Genomic DNA, 21,255 nt, shown 5'->3' on the forward strand with positions numbered 1-21,255 from the left:
ATTTGTGTGCACCATCTCTGATGCTAAAGAGAAGGATTATGCGTGTATTTTTTTGTCAATTTAAACAAGATTATTACAGAAAATAACAGCTGGTATATGAGCCTGAACAGCAAGATGCAACATTGAATAGGAAAACTCCAAACAGTACCAAAAATAAAAAAGTCTGGAGTTCCTTTGCCAATGTGAATAGTTAATCTCATTTGGTATTTAATTCACTATCCAATTAAAACTCTCATTACAAGGCTCTAATTGTTATAGTTTTACAATGAAATAATCAGTTGTTAGAGAAAAGTCATCAGCACAAACTTTGGACTCTCTGAGGAAATTAAAAATTGGGATAAAGTCAGTAATAAAAGCTGCCGCACACACAGGCAAGCAGTGGGTTCTACCTGCATGAAAAATTCAGCTCGGCTTCTTTAAAAATCCCAGTCAGTTAGGCACCTATATCCCCTTGGATTCAGGTGCCTTTATACTGTTCACAATCTTTGCTCATTAACATTTCAGCCCAGCATATTACAAAAATTAGTGGGCAGAGCCATGCCTGTCTGCAACAGATCACTGATGCACAAGCTGTGGTATATGCTCCATCTTTGAATTCATTGGGCCCCTCACTGGGAGTTTCCCTGTTGGTCTTCATTGTTGTTTGTACAGCAGAAGCACCTACAGCTACAATCACGGAGCAGGGACCTGCTGTGCTAGGCACTATAAAGTCACACCATAAAAGGATGGTCCCTGCCCCAAAGAGCTCAGGCAAAATTAAGACAAAGCAAACTAGGTGGATGAGACAAATGAACAGAGGTAGGAAGAGATAACGATACAGTCAGCAGGAGGTCTCAGCTCACCTCCTTACTAGCCAGCTTCAGTGTGTGTTTATGAGTTTTTCAAAAGAATGGACTTTCTGTACAGAAGTCAGCTGTGACTCTGCTGGAAACAGGAAATACCTTGTTTTACCAAAGAAGAATATCAGATATTTTATGTTATTAGTTGTATTGTGGTAGCAACTAGGAGCACCAGTCATGGATTAGCACTCCATTGTGCTAGGTGCTGTACAAACATAGAGTGAAAAGATGGCCCTTCCCCCAAAGAGCTTATATCTTCTAAATGTTTGTGCAAGTGAGGGTCTCATTTTGTCACTTTTTCTCATGCTGAGGCGTTATCTTACTCCGTGAGAGTGGCAGAAAAGGACCTTCCATGCCTTAGGAACCCAGGCTTTCGTCTTCATTCTCTGTCTCCCTTGTTCCTGTTTCTTTGTTGATTTGGAATGTGTTTGCCTAGTTATTGGAAAGAGCTCTTGAAATGTCCACTCTAGGGATGCACGTCAATGCTCTAAAGGATTGCATTGATGAATCCTATGCATGACTGTGCTTCATCCAAGTTCACCTAATGGAAGAGATGTCTACACACAAGGTTAAGTTGTGCATGCTGTTTTGTGAGGGGCTGTACACGTTTTTTGCTCCATTCTCTTGGCCCTCCTATTCCATAGCAATAGCAGGCTTCAGCCGCATTTCCATACGAGCTGCAAGGCCACAGGTACAGAGGGGATTTCACTGAGTGGGGCACTTTAAACAGAGTAAATAAAATATATATTTTTGAATTTAAAAACTAAGCATGTGTTTTTTCTGGATAAGAGTGGGCACATACTCGTCGGCTCTAGTATGGTTTAGCATACATCGGATACGGCTGCAGTGGTGGTTATTTCTCTCTCTCTCTCTCTCCCCCCAACTTTGGCAATGACTTACTCTGCTCTATAGTGATGAAAGGTTTCAGCTTGATAATGTATCAGGTTTTGGAGATTGGGCATAGTGCATTTAAAAAAAAATTCCAGGGGTTAGTTTTGTTCTTAGGGGGACAGATCATGGCTTGATTGTGCAGCGATAAGAAGAGATGTATGATCCCCACTTTCCTGCACAGTCTTCTCACATATCCAGTGCAGTTGTGAGCAGATAGAAGGGGCTGTATGTCCATTACTCTTCCCCAGTGCCTGTCCATGCAGGTGGGCAGAGAGGATCAGGGATAGGCAAGGCCTTGGTTTCAGCCCCTACATGCCGGCTGGTGCAGCTCAGTTGGTATGCGGGATGTTAATCTGCTACTGATAACCTCAGTAGTAGATTACTTTCTCCTAGGAGCAGGGAGCAAATGGTGCCTCTCTGACTTACCATCCCTTCCACAGGCTGTTCTTGGCTGCACTGCAATTCCATTCACAGGGCCAGAAATAAAGAGAAAATCTGGCAGGATTTATATTTTCCAGAGCAGCAAGAACAGAAAGGATTTCAGGGGGTCGATATTCTCATACAAATCCTTTTCTCATTAATATGTTTTTACCTGATTCCATAGTAGGGGACTCCCAAAACTTGCACAGAAGAGGAATGGGAACTCTGGTCAGTTCCTGGAGTGTTTCTATGAAATACTTCTCCTTCAGTTGGTGGGAAGCCTTGTTTTCCAGCATGCTTCAGACCCATTTTATTTCTAGTTTTGCTGCACAATCCATGCACAGTGCAATAATTCAGTAAGACATCAAATTATTTCCAGACCTCACAGTGTTCTGGCAGGCTAGTCTCTTTTGCAGAACTGGGATTGCTTTCCAATCATCAAAGGCTCTGGAGACGAGTGCTGAATGAGGCATGAGTGCTAGTAAAGAATGAACACGGATTGGCCCCAGACAGGCTCAAAAGCACAAGACTCTGTTACCCCTCCCTTTGCCTGCATCCCTGTAAATGGGTTTATTGATTGCAAAATTATCCATCTCTTTTTGGGACCCTGACACATTGTAACTGGTCTTGATCACAGAGTCCATCTCCAATGAGTGAGCATAGCACAAGTTTAGGGCAAACTCTCATTCCTTTCCAATGTTTATAACAATTATTGTAATAAGTTCATGTTTTCTCTTGATGGACTTTGTGCACAGAACTTGAAAAAGTTACATACCTCTTCTCACTCCCTTCTCCATGCCCTGTCTCCATGCCCTGCCCCTCTTCCTCCCACCACCTCGGAACTGTCCTGAAATGTGTTTCTTTGGTGAATTATCTGTTGAATGCAAACCACATTATTCTAATGAACGCAGTGAAACCAGTCGCTAATCTAGACCTAACTATTTCATGCCATCAGTACAATGATAGCATTTTAATAATGAATGTTGCTATTATTTAAAAAGACAACTATTCTGGCATACTGTTATGGACTCAATCCTGATCTCACTCTTATATAACACCAGTATAGCTCCCTTGACTTCAGTAAAGTTACTCCTGATTTACACTGCTGTTAGATCATATCAGGTCCATCACCTTTACTCAGATAAAACTCATTTGACCAGAGCCTGAATCCTTATTCAGTGTTGAAGATAATGGGAGTTTTGCCTGAGAAAAGACAGCATAACCTCTGAGTGAGGGTTTTGTGTGTTGGCTCATAGGATTCTGTTTTCCTTGGTAAGGGCTTCAGGACTGTATTAAGTCTCTTAATGTACAACAATTTCCCCATTTTACAAGTTTGGACCTAATGGTGCAACATTTAATGACATATATTAGCACTTACACCAGGCGGCCTATTTGACGTGAACAGGATTACCTGGGTGAGTAAGTGCTACACAGATTGAATAACAATTTACTCACCCAAGTAGTTTTGACTTCAAAGATGGCACCTTGCACCAGTACTAATAGAAGTCCCATTGACTGCAGAATCAGATTCTGTAATAGCAACATGCTGCTGTTCAGCCTTCTTGTCTTTCATATTCCTTATGAAACTTCAGGGGAGATTGCAATATTTCAGGAACACAAGTGCCCCAAAGCAATCTTTTAATGAATTTTGGATAGTTGAATTCAGGGGGGTTTGTGATTGGTTACTTTCTCAGTATGTCACTTGCAATTGGCACTGGTCTCTTGTGTCAAGCTCGGCAGTGCATTGTTTTTCGTTCCTAAAGCCTACAGGTCAGCCAGGCAGAGTCTATAATGCTTTTATTTAAAGAGAAAGGTGCAGTGAAATCTACTCATCCTGAGTTTGAATAGACTAAATTTCTGTTCATCATGAAAGCCCTGATTTGTTTCATTACATTGCACAGAGGAGCAAATTTTATTTCCAGCCACAGCGAAGCTGTTAGGTGGAAGGAGAAAGACTTCTCTGTAAGGGGATCTACTTCCTTCCAGTCAGATGTGCAAACACCACTTCTGTCTCGGTTAAGTCTTAACAACTGAAAACTTATGATAGGCCTGGCCCAACAATGGCTCGCGAGCTGCATGTGGCTTTTTTACAGCTAAAGTGCGGCTCACAAAGTCCCCCACACTTCCCCAATTCTCAGCTTACAAACCTGAGGGGCAGCTCGGGGCTCCTGCCATGTGGCACGGTGGTGGGGCTAGAAGCTTCTGCCCTAGGGCGGGGAGGGTCTCAGGGCTTTAGCCCCACAACCTGGCAGGAACTGCCCTGCTGGGCAGGTTGCGTATGTCTTGCAGCTCTTAAACTTCTGAAGATTATCATATGCAGCTCCGAGGGTCAGTAAGTTTGACCACTCCTGACTTTTGATATGACCTCCTTGCAATGAACGCCTACTACAATACCAACAAAGAGTGCTTGTGCAAAGTATTGCAAATCCTCAGAGGATTTCTGCCAGGAAAAGGCTATTATATATTCAATACCTCTATCTCACAAGCTTTCATGGAGAACTGTCAACAGGCCACAGGTTTATGTTTATGCCAAGTGATGGGAAATTACATTCTTACTGTACATTAGTAATACACAAGCAGACTGCTGCTTTGGACTGGGTTTTCCAGGTGTGCATGCTGTTTTGGAATGGATATCAGAAACTAGAATGATTCATTATGAAATCTGTAAGTAACATCCTTACTTTCATAATTCATTCATTGTTTTGATTGTCACCGGGTATGTTGGCAGATGAGAGACTGACTTGTTCCGAAAATATCTTCTATGCATTGATCTGGCAAGAGTGATACTAGAGAGATTTTATAGTGACAGTGATTGATATAAACCAGGGGAACAGAGCTTGCTCAGTATTGAGTGCCACCCTGAGAAATACTGTGGACATGACTCCATCACATGCCTGAATGTATTTAACAGCAAACATCTATGGCTGTTTAGAGAGTGTGAACTGACTGATCTCTTCCACTGCAAGGCATGTGCATGGAAGGTTCTGAAAACAGCAGAAGTGGGAAGAAAGAGATTTGTACTTGCCTGAAGGGCCATGTCTTCCTATGTGATAGTACAGGGCCTAGCACATCAGGGTCCCAATCCTGATAAGATCGTCCAAGTGGATTGCAAAGTAAATCAGAACAGTACTGGAAGGGAGAGTCAGACCTCAGCAGAGGTGGGATTACTCTGCTCCCCACAGAGAAACATTTGGTTTCCAAGTGAAATCCATGAAAAAAATTCCACCCTCCATGATCTCTTTGCCTCCTTGAGTGGGGCTATTGGCAGTACAGTTCTTGTGTGAGCCATGACTGAAAGGAACTGAGGGGTAGCGTGGAAGCACAGACACGATTCACAACCCCCGGATCTGCAGGGCTGGGCTGGACTTTGAACTCTGTGGAATTTCAAGGCTCCTTAGCCCCCTGAGTATCTGCAGCCTCTCTCCCCAGTGAAGAATCTGCCCATCCCCCCATGCATACACCATGGGTAGCACAATGTGTTTCTGGCCCTTTTTTCTTTTTTGTGTTTGTTTCCAGGGATGGGGGAGCTTTTGACCCACCGTGATTACCTGGCTAGTACAATCACACGTCAATAAAACATCCACAGCCCAGTTCTGCCCTCCCAAATGTACACCAGTGGGAGCTGCAGGATTTATCTGAGGGCACAGTTAGGTCCCTAATGGATACCATCAGCATTTTAAGCCCTCCAGATGTTCTGAAAGGAAGGATGTTTGCCAACTGCTTATCGATTATCCTCGGTGCTAATGATCCCACATGCAACATCCCAGTGACCTGCTGTATTTTATGTAGCCAACTCACAGTCCATTTCAGAGACCTACTGCCTCTTCCATTGTATAACATGCAACCAAATGGGAGGAGGCTTGGTAATAGGACAAACAGAGCGTTTTAGAGCAGCAGTTCTGAGGTAGTTCAAGTCAGTGGGCTTGAAAAACCTTTACTATCTGTAAACAGCTTGGTGGCCTCTTTTGAAATGACAGGTTTCAGAGTAGCAGCCGTGTTAGTCTGTATCCGCAAAAAGAACAGGAGTACTTGTGGCACCTGAGAGACTAACAAATTTATTTCAGCATAAGCTTTTGTGAACTACAGCTCACTTCTTCGGATGCATAGAATGGAACACACAGACAGGAGATATTTATACATACAGAGAACATGAAAAGGTGGAAGTACGCATAGCAACTGTAAGAGTCCAATCAATTGAGATGAGCTGTCATCAGCAGGAGAAGAAAAACCTTTGAAGTGATAATCGAGATGACCCATAGAAGGTGTGAGGAAATCTTAACATAAGGAAATAGATTCAATTAGTGTAACGACCCAACCATTCCTTGTCTCTGTTTAAATCTAAGTTAATTGTATCTAATTTGCATATTAATTTGAGTTCAGCAGTCTCTCTTCACCTCCACATCTACCAACGTGATATATGCCATCATGTGCCAGCAATGCCCCTCTGCCATGTACATTGGCCAAACCGGAGAGTCTCTGCGCAAAAGAATAAATGGACACAAATCTGACATCAGGAATCATAACATTCAAAAACCAGTGGGAGAACACTTCAGTCTCTCTAACCACTCAGTGACAGACTTGAAGGTGGCCATTTTGCAACAAAAAAACTTCAAAAACAGACTCCAAAGAGAGACTGCTGAACTCGAATTAATATGCAGATTAGATACAATTAACTTAGGTTTAAACAGAGACTGGGACTGTTTGGGTCGTTACACTAATTGAATCTATTTCCCTATGTTAAGTTCTCCTCACACCTTCTATCGATCATCTCGATTATCACTTCAAAGGTTTTTTTTCTCCTGCTGATTGATTGGACTCAATTGATTGGACTCTTCCAGTTGGTATGCATACTTTCACCTTTTCATGTTCTCTGTATGTATAAATATCTCCTGTCTGTGTGTTCCATTCTATGCATCCGAAGAAGTGAGCTGTAGCCCACGAAGCTTATGCTGAAATAAATTTGTTAGTCTCTAAGGTGCCACAAGTACTCCTGTTCTTTTGAAATGAGTTGATGATCTCATAGACTTTAAGGTCAGAAGAGACCATTATGATTATCTAGTCTGACCTCCTGCACAATGCAGGCCACGGAATCTCACCCACCCACTTGTGCAACAAACCTCCAACTTATATCTGAGTTATTGAAGTCCTCAAATCATGGTTTAAAGACCTCAAGGTGCAGAGAATCCTCCAGTCCAGTACCTAGTGGACAGGTGTTCACTCTGTAAAATCGTCATCCCAGTTGGCAATGATAGACATTCTTATTGGCAGTCTCAGGAGAGAGGCTAAGAACTACATGGACTCAGCACTTATATTCTTCTGGTCAGGATTCAGGCAGGTTGAGGGGCAATGTAAGGATATGCAGCTGCCCAAGCTGTACGTGTTCTCAGGGCTCTCAATCTGGCACCATTCACTCAGTGCGCATTTAAAATAAATGCATTCAAAACCTCTTATCAACAACAATGCAGAAAAGGCAGAAGTGTTCAGTAAATAGTTCTGTTCTGTGTTTGGGAAAAAGACAAATCATGTAGTCTCATCCTATGGTGATAAGACTCTTTCCATTCCCCTAGTATCTCTGCGGGTTGTTAAACAGAAGCTATTAAAGTTAGGCATTTTTAAATCAGCAAGTCCAGTTAACTTGCATCCAAGAGTTTTTAAATTTCTGGACAAGGATCTTGCTGGGCCATTAATGTTGATTTTCAAGAAGTTTTGGAGAACTGGGGAAGCTCCAGAAACTGGAAAAAAACTAATGTGCCAACTTTTAAAAAATAGTAAAAGGGATGACCTGGGTAATTATAGGCCTGTCAGCCTGACATTGACCTGGGGCGAGATAATGGAGTGGCTGGTATGGCCAGTCTGTTATCTTGTGTTATGAGGAGGAGTAAATAACACTTCCTTATTTGCTTTCTCCACACCAGTCATGATTTATAGACCTCTATCATATCTCCTTTTAGTCATCTCTTTTCCAAGCTGAAAAGTCCCAGTCTCATTAATCTCTTCTCATATGGAAGCTGTTCCCTTCATCATTTCTGTTGCCCTTTTCTGTACCTTTTCCAATTTCAATATCTCTTTTTTCAGATGGGGCGACCACATCTGCACGCAGTATTCAAGATGTGGGTGTATTGTAGATTTATATAGAGGCAACGTGATATTTTCTGTCTTATCTATCCCTTTCCTAATGATTCCCAACATTCTGTTACCTTTTTTGACTGCCACTACACATTAAGTAGATGTTTTCAGAGAACCATCCACAATGACTCCAAGATCCTTTTCTTGAGTGGTAACAGCTAATGTAAACCCCAGTATATCAGAAAGCTATGCTCTAGCTATTATTTGGGAACATTCTATGCCCTGTGTTACACAGGAGATCAGACTAGATGATCACGATGGTCCCTTCTGGCCTTGGAATCTATGAATCTTTCACTATAGAACATGAGTCTCTGTCATTTCTGTGATAGACCTGGCAGCATATCAGAGGTTGGTGGTTTTGGTAATATCCCTTCTTAAAATACCTTAAGAAATTTGTGCTTTGTGGGTTTTTTTATGGCGAATATGGGGTAGATCCAGCCCTCTGCGGGGGGAGAGGAGAGAATATCAGCAGCTTCTTTGACTTTGGCTCACCCTGGCTCAAGCAGCAAAACACAGTCTCTTGCCAGCATGCAGAGACCTGGCTAGCTAACATGCCAACCTGCACACTACATTCCCGAAGAGGGCATGGTCTACAGATTATGAAGGATGACTAGCTTCCCACCCTGGCCTAGGTACACTTGTCCTGATAAGCGCTGAGCACCCACAATCTCATTCAAATTAACCTCCACTCAGTATCAATGAAAAACAGGCCATATGCATATCTTGTGAACAACAATAAGCCTAGTCAGCCGCAGGTAGGACTACACTGTGCTTCTTCTCAAAGCAGCACTCAAGGGAACCCCAAAGTGTATCCTACTGGTCCACCCTGAAGATCTCTGCCCTGGCTGGCAAGATCCCTGTACCAAAGGAAGCAATGCTCATACTCTGCTCCAGCCAGGGCAGGATTTGGCAGGGCAGTGGAGGCCAGGATGATACCTAACCTACAAACACCATTAGATGATCAGCGCCACACTATGCACATTGGCTACGTTGATAAATAAATCCTTTATTTGCCTGTCACTTTTCAAACGGGGGGAGTCCACACAGTCCTCTTGATGAGACTAAAGAGAGTGTTTTGTGTCAATGCCAGGGACTGGAAGGCTGCCTGAGCAGAAAACAATGTGTTCCAAATAATTAAACTTCACAGCTAAGAGGAGATTAACATGACATTTTCAACCCACACCTTCCTTGTGTTGAAGGGGATACACAGGGACCCAGCTGTTCTCATTTCCCTGAGATTATGGCTTTTAAAACCTTTAGGCCTGCCACTCGCATCCAGTATCAGAGGGTAGCCGTGTTAGTCTGGATCTGTAAAAGCAGCAAAGAATCCTGTGGCACCTTATAGACTAACAGACGTTTTGGAGCATGAGGCATCCAGGCATTTCCTAAATACAGGTTCTTCATTCTGCTCTGTGCCTCATAGGGGTAGCTTCTCCATAGCACTGCTGCCATCTGGCTGTGAGGTCATCAGAGCAGGGACATTTGTTGTTTAAAACTGGCTGGCTGTATAAAGCACACTCTACACCAAGGACACTACAGACATTATGAATATTTATGGCATTTTCCAAAATGAACATGGCGTCCTTTCGTTTGGTGTGTATTTTTCAGATTCTTTAAAACATATGTGTTTGAGAAGGGGTCTGGGGCACTAACTGGTTGTCAGTAGTGCAGCTCTGCCTCTCCCTCACTTTGCACAGCTGTTTAAGGGAATGGCTGCTTGAAAGAGCTGGATAATGCCTTTTAGGAGGTTGGGCTTTGCACACAAGATTCATGGAACCCTGGATGGAACCCTAGTACAATGGGGTCCTGGTTTATGACTAGAGCTCTGAGACAATACGGTAATACTGTTGATGATAATCTGAAAGTTTCTGTCTTTGCTTTCCCATAATACATTCACCGTTCCTTGGGGATTGCATTTTTTAAAAGTTACTGCAGAATAATGCTCGATTCTGACATCACACCAATGTAAATCAGGGTTCTGTCTGCCAAAGTTAGTGGTACTACACGAGGATAAGTGAGATCAACATATATACCAGTGGTATAGAAATACCATAGACAGACTGAGTCAGGCACTACCTATAGAATATGTATTACTTTGACAATTTTGTACACACAGTAGGGCACATAAAATTATGGAGTCGGTGTTATTCTAGGATTACACCAAAGTAATTGAGAGCAAAATCTAAGTGAGCACGTCGAGAATATGACACTGTGATCTTTGGAAACAATCAGCACAATATGTCTCACTGAAGGCCTATCTGAACAATGCATTTTCCCTAACAGAGTAAAACAGCCTGCTTTAAGACTGTAAAATGGTATTCTTACATGTGTGGTGGGTGATTTGAGATGATCGAATAGTTGATTTTTTAAAAGATGGCACCTGTCAAACAAGCATTTGTATGGGTTTGCTATTTCATTGAAGACCCCTGGAGTTTCCCTTATCTCAGAAGTCTTTGTTTCTCTCTTTGCAGACCCTCTTCCCTTTCTCTGATCTCTCTTCTTCTTATCTTCTTTTGATGGTTCTTACTGACAAATTCTTTGAGTTTTCTCTCCTATTATAAGATATGGCCTTTCTTAGGCTTTAATTTCCTTTTGTTTAAATTTCCTTTTTAACAACAATTTTAATAAAACAATGCAGTGTTTTCAGTGCACCATCTGCAATATACTCCATAAATAAAACTGCTGATTTTCCTTGATCAGCAGTTCCTCTTACTGGGTTTGATACATTAGCAATCAAAGTAACAACAGAAGAAAAGGAAAGTCCCTTAGAGAACATTGTGCATAATTTCTTATGGGAAAATTAATATATGCTGAGATTAATTGATCTATTGATAGCAAAGAAGTGTGTGGAGAGAGAGAATCAAAGTATTTACTTTCTGTCTGTATTGTCACATGTGGTCATGGCTTTCTTGGTGTGTGTTTTGATTTCCTACTGAAAGAGAGAGAACGTGAGCTTTGAAGCATGGACAGAATAATCATGTGAAAGATACGGATTTCTTGGCTGGTGAGGAGGCGATAAATAAAAACTCCTTCAACCCATTTCACCCTCCTTAGAGGTTGCGTCTCACCTTTTGAGATGCAAAAGGCTTTTCTATTTGTGTAGTTGCAGTAAAAAAACAACCTTGACTTCTGAGCCATTTCCAGGGACAGCTGATGTGAATTGGGGTAGTTCCATTGAAGTTAATGATGGTGTACCAGTTTATACTACCTGAAGATCTGGCCCATACAGCTTCATCACAACATACTCCAAATTCAAATATTTAGAAGCTTTCTTGTCTGCCACAGACGTGAGTCTATACTTTAGTTATTACAACTACAAAAAAGGGAGAGAAAATCTGGGCTTCTTTATTCCTCACAACCTTCCCTGCGGGGCATGCTGATAACAGTCATAGAAATTAAGGATAGATCTTGGGGCTATCGTGCATTGATTTGCACTATCCTGCAGAAGGGTTTTGGAAATGCCTGCAGGAGAGCTGCATTCTGTACAAATCTCCACTCAGTGCAATTGTCCACTCCATATGCACTGGTACAAATTGAAATGTGGGTATAGACTGAGGGTGACCATGGTTGGACCTCCTTCCATGTGATTCTGCCACCCTGAAAGCTGATGTATATGGGCCTCTTTCTATATAACTAGTCCATTGCAAGAGTTATGGAAGATAAGCAGCAGAGGCAGAGTGGCTGCTTAGGGGAATATCTTTCCCCACTCATCACCTGCATCAGCTGAAGCTAGGATGTTTAGCCCCCTACTGTGTTAAGCTGTCTGCAGATAATATGGAAACCCGTAAGTACTCTCAGCACAGCAGGGGCCCAGGATGTTGGCTCTTTCAAAATACAACAAACATTATGAACTGATGTTAATGTTTAGAGCTGGTCAAAAACTGTAAACACAACTGCATGAAAAATGTCAACATTTTGGAATTATTTTCATTTTCCAGAGTTCAAAACTGACCAGTGGGTTTTTTTATTATTAATTATTATTATTATTGGCCTGGAGGGAGGGAGAGAAAGAGGGTTGTTGGATTGATAGAAAAAACCTAAAAATTCGAAATCAATGTATTTTTTTGGTTTTTTTTTCACTTTTTGGTTTTTCTTTCTATTGTCTATTTTGATTTTTTTTTCTTTTTCAATTCTTTTTTTTTAAATGACTAGAATGGAGGGAACTGGGGGATGGGGGAATAAAGAAGAAAAAAGCTAAATATAAAATTGATAACTGGAAAGCTGGAGAAAAATATCACCAACAATGCTTTTTATGGCAGTGCTAAGGGTGGAGTGATGGATAGGCGCTTAGCCCACATGCTGCAGACAGTGCTAGCCAGCACCTAGAGTGAAATGATGACGATCACATTCTGCATGGATGGACAAAGGACAGGAGCTCCCTGTGAGCTTTCTCCTTGCAGAGCACTCATGCAAGAAAAGGAATCATTTGTCCCATAATTTCAGCTCTTGCTTAGGCCAGCCTATTCTCTGACAAGATATCAGGACAGGCAGGGCTGGCTCCAGGCACCAGCTGAGAAAGCTCGTGCTTGGGGTGGCAGATTCTACGGAGCGGCATTCCGCTTATTTTTTTTTGTTTGCTGCTCCGGCCACCCTGTAGGGGGCAGCGGCACAGAGGAGGGGAGTGCCCTGCAGCAAACTCGGCAGGGCAGCCCGCGTCCTTCCCTCCCTGCTGACCGGAGTGGAGCCCTCCTGGCAGGCGGCGCGGCGGTTGGGGCTGTGTGGCAAGCGCCCCGCGGAAGCACTGGCTGCCCCCCTTCCCTCTCTGCCTCCCACTTCCGCCCCTTCCCCCCCATTAGACCAGGCGTGCACCCTGCAGCACAGGGAGTCCTCTGGCTCCGGCCACCCTGTGGGGTTTTTTGTTTTGTTTTTCCCCTGCTTTGCCGGTTGCGCCATTGTTTCTCCCCCGATCCCTCCCCACTTTGCTGCTCCAGCCGCGCCGTGTTTCCCCCCAGCTTTGCCGCTCCAGCCTCACTGTGTTCCCCCCGCTCCAGCTGTGCTGTGTTCCCCCCACCTGCTTTGCCTCTCCAGCCGCACCTTCCCCCTCCCCCCCTTTGCTTCTCTGGTGGTCCCGCCCCTTTTTTGTTTTTTTTTGGCTTGGAGCGGCAAAAAAGCCAGAGCTAGCGCTGAGGACAGGAGGGCCTTAGTGTCACATCATGTCATTGCAGAATTGGGTTGGTAGCTGGAACCCACAGTCACACAGAAAGAGGTGCCCTTTTCATTCCCATCCTCAGTAAAGAAACTGATCGTGGATGCAGTAGGGCCAGGGTGGGGATCTCATTTGGATCACCTATAAATTCCTGGAACTTGGGGCTGGTCTACACTAGGGGGGGAAATCGATCTAAGATACGCAACTTTAGCTATGTGAATAACGTAGCTGAAGTCGAAGTGTCTTAGATCGAGTTACCTACCATTCTCACGGCGTGGGATCGACATCCACAGCTCTCCCTGTTGACTCTGCTACCGCTGTTTGCATTGGTGGAGTTCCGGAGTCGACAGGAGCGCGTTCAGGGATTGATATATCGCGTCAAGATGAGACGCGATATATCGATCCCCAAGAAATCGATTGCTACCCACCGATATGGCGGGTAGTGAAGACATAGCCTTGGTCTCTGGACAACAAGAGACAGTTTATGAAAGTCTGGGAGCTCAGGGCCATCAGGCCTGTCTGGCATTCCTACCTGTCCTCGAAACCCCAATAATACAAGTATTCACAGACAATATGAGAGCCGGGCACTATATAAACAGAGGGTGCCTGCTCCTTGCCACGCTGTAAGCCATCAAATTTGGGATCTGGTGCCAGCAGAACAGGGTATCCCTGATGACTCATCTCTCAGGAGTTAGCGCCTACCAGTCACCCCGGGGAGGTGATTCACAACTAATCCTGAATGGTCCCTGCACAGCTCCATCATAGGAGCAATAATCCATCTTTGGGAATCTCTTATAATAGACTTGTTCACCAACAAGGAAACCAGCAATTGTCAGAACTTTTGCTTCAGAGGGGGCCTGAGAGCTCAAGACCAGTGGAATAGATGTTCCACCTCCTGCAGTGGAACAGATGTTCTGTGCCTTTCCACCAATTCCCCTTATTGCCAGGATGATTTCCAAGATCAACAGAGACAAAGCCATTATCATTCTCTTAGCTCCATACTGGTTGAGGCAGTTTGGGCTGACTGACCTCTCATAGATGGCCATTCAGTGTCTGTTCCAGCTTCCAGATGCTCCAGCCAGACCCAAGGTGACTGTACCTGATTGATGGCCTGCCCGTTGGCTGGCTGAGTATGATGTACAGGGGCTTCTCCCTGCAGCTCCAGAAATCCTGGTACAGAGCAGGAGAACATCTACCAGAAAAATGCATTCTAAATGGAAGAGGTTCTTGGTATGAGCAGCCCAGTACAGTTAGTACCTTATACAAACCTCAACATGAAAGACCCTGGACTATATATGACTCTTAAAGCAGGCCAGCCTTTTGTTCAGCTTGAGTAATCTGCATCTGGTGGCAATTTTGGTTTTCTATCTGCCTGTGCAGTCATATATGATCTTCTCTTACCTAACATTATCAAAAGTTTCTCACACGGGGAACTACCCCTGCCTGAGACTTCAGTATGGTCCTTCTGAGGCTCATGGACCCTCCATTTGAACATGTCTGAGTCAGCTCCATGCATTACATTACTCTGAAGACTGTTTTCCTGGTGGCTGTCATTTCAGCCAGAAGAGTGAGCGAGCTTCGGGCACTTATGGCCAAACCTCTCTATACGACGTTCCATAGGGACAGGGTGGTGCTGAGAGCTCACCTGAAGTTCATTCCTAAGGGGGTCTCAAAATTTACTCTAAACTAGTCAACTTGTCTGTCTTCTTTCAAAAACCACACTCGGCACCATGAGAAAAGAAAGTACACATATTTGATGTATCCAGGACTTAAGTTGACAGGCTAAGTCATTCTATTTCTAGCCATAGGACAGGATGTTCTAAATATTAAGCTATCTCATTACATAGGAAGCTGGCTGTTGCACCTCTCCCCCCAAACTTCCTGGCTCATTTCACAAGAGCAAAAGTGGTATCCTCTGTCTGGTTCAGGAATGTGCTAGTATTAGAAAGTCTCAAGGCAGCATTATGGAGTAACCTACTGACTTTTGTCAAGCACTGCGCCTTGAACTTAAGCATCAGGTCAGATGCCACATGCCCTTCAAAAGAGCAACACTGCAATCGCTGTTTCATTGATACGCTGAAACTCTTCATTCCCACCATCCTGAGGGGATACTGCCTGCCATTCACCTACAGTGGGTTCCGCACTGACACACATGTGAAGAAAGATTTCTTACCCTACAGTAACTATGGTTCTTCCAGATGATGTCATCTATGTGGATCCCATTACCCACTTTCCATCCATGCTTTTCAATGACTTCAGATACCATGGGCTTCAAGCTGAGAGAGAGCCAAGGGAGGGTCGCAGGAGCCCTGCCCTTTGTGCTCACAGACAGGCTCATGAGGAGGCAGAGAATGCGTGCACAACCCCAATGGACAGTGCCGGACAAAGAAGCCGATCCCATGTTGCTGTACAGTGGGGTCGATGTTTACAACAACATCTTGAAGATGCACGATTGCTGTAGGGTTAGTAACCGTTCCGTATGTTCATGAGGTGATTATGAATACGAGGAATAAAGAGGCCTCTGCTCTCTGATACTTACTAACTTTGTATTCATAAATATGTTCTCTGGTTTGCTAAAGCTAATTGCTCTTTCTAATAATGGCAAGATCCTGGCGTTGTTTCAAGACAAAGGTTCATGCAATTAAATCTCAGCAGCAGAGGCCTACAAAATGGGCACTAAAACCTCACTTGGCATGTGACCTTCAGCTGAACTGCTTCATTAAGCCTGAGAGCTTGGAGAAAATGTTTGCTGAATAAAGTCATTCCTAATTAATGTGAAAATGTCAAAGATTTGACTACCATCCTTTTTATCCCTTTCCCTCTAATGCTTAATTATGTCTCTAATGAGCTGCTCACATGAAAAGCCAAGAGACATATTTTTATAGGACAATACAATGAAAATATTTCAACAACATTTTGCCAGGTAGATCTGTGCTGCTGTTTGTAATATTTCACATTTCTTACTCACCCTCCCAAACTTTTATTGGGAAGGTCTTGGGTTATCATTAAGTTATGATTATTATTAGCAGAAGTAGTAATTATTTACAGTGGTTGCCATCAAAACCTTTCCAGTGCTGCCTTGTATAACTGGACAGCAACCACAACCTCAGTGTTTGCAACGTCTCCTATACTTAGGGAAATATTATCCTTAAACATAAAGGAATATTGCCAATACTGACCTAATGTATCTAGCTACCTCAGACAACCTAAAAAGTTGTAAGAATGACTGCTGTGTATAGCACTGTATAGCATTATTAATTTTGTTGTGCTAAAATTGTACATGTTGCTTTAACATATCAAACAGGAAATAATGTCCCTGTCCCTTAGATGTTCCAGTCTGACAAATGATTTAAAAGAAGGTGAACAGAGTGGGTCCAAACCTACTCATCGACTTAAGGAAACTCCCACTGAACTCAAGGGAGTGAGATTTGGCTCTTGATGAAAATAGCCTAAGAATGTTTGGGTAAAATGAATTGAGACATGGCAGGGAATTAGCATCCACAAGCTAATCTGGTTACATTGTTAAACTTCTAACAAGATATAGGTAAATACAGAGAAATGGATCATACACAGGTTGACTGGTGACACAGTGTCACACTGTGGAAAGCCCAAAAAACACTTAAAAGTTGTGTGTGTCTGTGTGTAGTGACAATAGTGCAGGTCTGGCGTATGGGGACTCTGTAAGCCCGTCCCTATGCACAACACAGGGAGGTCATATTCTGGTCAACCCAGAGGATCTCTATGGTGTGGTGTGGTGTGGTGCACAGATCCAGTGGACCAAAACCTTGTATGACCAAAGCTCTGAATGCTTTCACTCTTCTTCATAACTTCTAGTTTCCATCACACTCTCTAATCCCTATCTGCAAAGGGGCTTTCAGCTTTTAGATGCATACAAAGCTGAAGAAATCACTCTTTAAGTCCTAAACGTCTCTATTTATTGGCATTTGGAAGATACTAACTTGACTTCCTAAAGTTTCAGTTTTGTGAAAGGTGATAATCTATTTTCTTTAAGAGGTTTAATGTCATAGGAGTGATCCTGACTAAAGCACAGCAGCAGGGATTGCATATGCTGTACAGATTACTGTATGAGAAGATGGGTTTCGTTCTTTTGATGCGAGACTAAGAATCACAGATTCTGTAGAGCTGAAGCTCCTAGAGAATTCAGCCCTAAAAGTCACAGCTATGTAGGCAGGCAAGCCCTGGCTGCCAGGGCCGGCTTTAGAAACTGTAGGGCCCGATTCAAATACCCGGCGGCAGTCCGGGTCTTTGGCAGCGGGTGGGTCCGGAGTGAATGAAGGACCCCCCCACTGCCGAAGTGCCACTGAAGACTCGGACCACCGCCGGGTATGTAAAAAAAAAAAAAAAATTTAAATTAAAAAGGCGCCTGAGGCACGGGGCCCGATTCCAGGGAATTGGGGGAATCGACCTAAAGCTGGCCCTGCTGGCTACTACTACAGGTTCTTGAAATTCATATTTGGTAAGCATTATAGGTAGTTCTGGGCCTGGCATGTTGCAAGACACTGTCTTTCTAATTACCATATTGATTTCCCACCAAACACACACTTGAATTATGACATAATTTTTGTGGCTCATGTCTCAACAACCAATAGATATTACTGCATTATATATATGTCATCTGAAAGTCTGAAGTCTCAGCATTCAGTGCTGTGAAGCATTAATTCCTGACTCCAGCAGTTTATAAAATACTAGTTTGAAAAAAATGTCAGAAATGAAGTGGTAGTAAAATGCAGTATAGTAATCAGAATGACATGCTTTTTAAGGCCAGTAACTTACGATGTGCCAGTGTTACCTGCCCTCTTCAGACCAGCACACTTTTCCAAACCTGGGAGCAGTAATTAGAAAGATAAAAATTCAGTCCTTGACATGTGCTTGTATCTATATTTCAGTGACAGCAGTGCCTTTTATGGTGTCATGGGTATATGTGCCTGATAATATAAGCAACCTGATGTTTCTTGAGCAGTATTTATGCCTAGTAACCTATACGTTGAGAATAATTATTATCACATAATTTAATGAGCATTTTTTACTGATTTTCCTGTTGCATCCTCCATGTGCTGTGATTAGACTAGGATCTTCAGCTCTTTGCTGTTTGGTTTCATTGCTAACTAGCATTGTGTGTTTAATAGGTGCTTTTTTCTTTTTAAATTAGAGGAGATCTTGAAGACTCATATAGCACATTGGTGGTCTCCTGATGGAACCAGGTTAGCATATGCAACAATAAATGACTCCAGAGTCCCTACTATGGAAATTCCAGTCTACACTGGCAGCCTTTACCCTACTGTTAAAACATACCATTATCCAAAGGTAAGGGGAAATATAAAACAATCAGTCAACGGTTTTGGAATTTTTCATGATTTTGTTTCTAGCTGACTCCGATATGGTAATATATAATCGAACATATTCATAAGCAGTGCAGTTAACAGAAAAAATCATTCATTCCCCATTGAACTGTTAAACTGTGGTCTTCATTATTCTTTTGCAGCCTTTGTACAAGTACGTTTTTCTGACACTGGTAATGTAAAGAGAAAAAGTAAAGTCTAAACCCTTTCTTCCTCTTGTACCTGGACAAAATCTGTTGGGTTTTGATGCTAGATGCAGTGTGACTACATCTGAGAAGTTGCAAACAAAATTATTATATTTCTTGGGTTTGTGCCTATGCACCAAAAGGGCAATCGGAAAACTTTAGTACTTAGACCCCCTTGTAAAATTCAAGATGGAATAATAGTCAGGCTTCTGAGACACACTGCACTTTAGCTTTAGGGAGAGAAAATGAATTAGGGATGAAAAAGTACAATCCTGCATTGCTTTACAGAGCCCTACAGAAGATTGTCACTGCAGGTGAGCAGCATCTGGTGCAAATCTCAGGCTAGTGTGGAAGATTATTATTACTTTCTGCTGCTGTATAGTATGTTCGTGTACTGTACTGCACGGCACAGCTGCTTCCTGCAGACATCTCACTCTGTGTGGTAGTCCCCTCAGATCTCACATGCTAAGCCAGGTCTAACCCAGCCACTCCTGAAGATAGGAGACATCAAGAGAATACACAGATGCTGCAGGAAGTGATGCTGATGATTCAGTAGGAGGCGCTTTTTCATGTAAGCCAGTGTTTAATTAATGTCCAACATGGGGCTTAAGGACACCCTGCCATTTTCAGATAAGGCATCAAATTGAGATCCTGACCCTTGTTACTAAAAATACCATGACATTTTTCACAAATGTGGTAGATGTTATTGTCAATGTTCTAGCCAAATTTTAATGTGGGCAGTTACATCCAACCATCCTAAGTTCCTCATACGTCAATGCCTGCTCTAAACTACTGTATGCTTTTTCTGTACACTGTTAAACAGTTTCTGCATTCCAGCCCAGAGGTTGTTGCACTTCATATGATAAGATATTTGTGTATATTATGATTACAAAGCATTTTAGAATCTGTTCAGATAAGAGGTTCTCTCTGTAAATGTAAGAAGTTATTTACTGTAAGATGTATAGTAATATCCTCTCATTTTTAATTTCCAGGTTGGAATGGAAAATCCAAGCATTTCTTTACACATCATTGGTTTGAATGGCCCTACCCATGATCTGGAAATGACTCCCCCTGATGATCAAAGAATGAGGTATGTTGCTTAGTTTTAAATGGATAAACATGTTAGTCTGTATCAGCAAAAACAATGAGCAGTCCTTGTGGCACCTTAGAGACTAACAAATGTATTTGGGCATAAGCTGTCATGGACTAGAACCTACTTCATCAGATGCATGGAGTGGAAGATACAGTAGGAGCTATAAATAGACATGAAAAGATGGGAGTTGCCTTACCAAATGGGAGGTCAGTCTAATGAGACAATTCAATTAATAGTAGGATACCAAAGGAGGAAAAAAATCACTTTTGTGGTGGTAATAAGAGTGGCCCATTTCAAACAGTTGACAAGAAGGTGTGAGTAGGAGTAGGGGGAAGCAAAAGTTTTTGCTGTTTCTGCATAGGTTTGAGTTTTTAGAAAGTAAGCCCCCCATTCAACAAACTAGTTAAAGATGTGCTTATGATTAAGCATGTACTTAAGTCTATTACTATTCAGCAAAGCACTTAAAAACTTTACTGGGATTTAAGAGTATTCAGTGGCAAAAAAATGTTAAAACAGAGTTAAGGTCGCTTGGTGATATGTCATCCCCTTACAGAACATGAAGTTGAGCTTTTGAAAAACAAGAAATGCACAGTTAAGGTTGCCTATGTAACCTAACTCTTCCCTCTTTCAGAAGTGCCCCAGAATGCTCCGTTAACACACATACCTTTACTCTGCCCACTCTACAGTTGGTGAAATATACAAACTGTTCACCTTTTACAGCCCATCAACTCCCACCCATTCCATCCAGCACTATTAAAGAAGGGAAAATGGTTATTAAATCTTTGTTGCCCAGGTGTACAAAGGTTTGGACTAGAACGATCACTGGTGGGGTGCTCACCAGGGGCAACGATGTTGGCACAGTCCCTTGAGTTACCCAGGCAAGTATAAAATGGTTGCATAGAAACCCTCTCATGGACTTTTCCTCTTCTGGTGCATGCACACTGTAATCACAGCACGTCTACGCAAGTGAAGAAGCGAACACTCTCTTAAACACCATTCAGGTCCCTCAAAGACTTAGTGGGTGCCATGTACTACCATGTGTAAAAACTGACCAGTTGAGACCATTTTTTAACCTGCATCACAGCAATACAATAGTTTGCTCTCTAGTGCTGTGCAAAAAAAATCCATCCAGAAGCTTTTTGAAAAATAGTTCTTCTTTTTGGGGCCTATGTTTCTGGAACTCCTGGCTCAACTG

At 42.7% G+C, this 21,255-nt stretch overlaps 1 protein-coding gene across 5 annotated transcripts in view; it reads left to right on the top strand.

The window, feature by feature from the left end:
• The window catches only part of DPP6 (dipeptidyl peptidase like 6), a 792,069-nt gene that overhangs the window by 675,348 nt on the left and 95,466 nt on the right, over positions 1-21,255 (top strand). For all 5 annotated transcript variants that reach the window (XM_050940410.1, XM_050940409.1, XM_050940406.1 and 2 more), the window contains 2 exons: positions 18,593-18,747; positions 19,960-20,057. In XM_050940410.1, coding sequence (XP_050796367.1) covers positions 18,593-18,747; positions 19,960-20,057 — 253 coding nt within the window. The remainder of the gene's footprint in view (positions 1-18,592; positions 18,748-19,959; positions 20,058-21,255) is intronic.

This window comes from Gopherus flavomarginatus, chromosome 2 (genome assembly GCF_025201925.1).
Source record: "Gopherus flavomarginatus isolate rGopFla2 chromosome 2, rGopFla2.mat.asm, whole genome shotgun sequence".
Classification (NCBI taxonomy): Eukaryota; Metazoa; Chordata; order Testudines; family Testudinidae; genus Gopherus; species Gopherus flavomarginatus.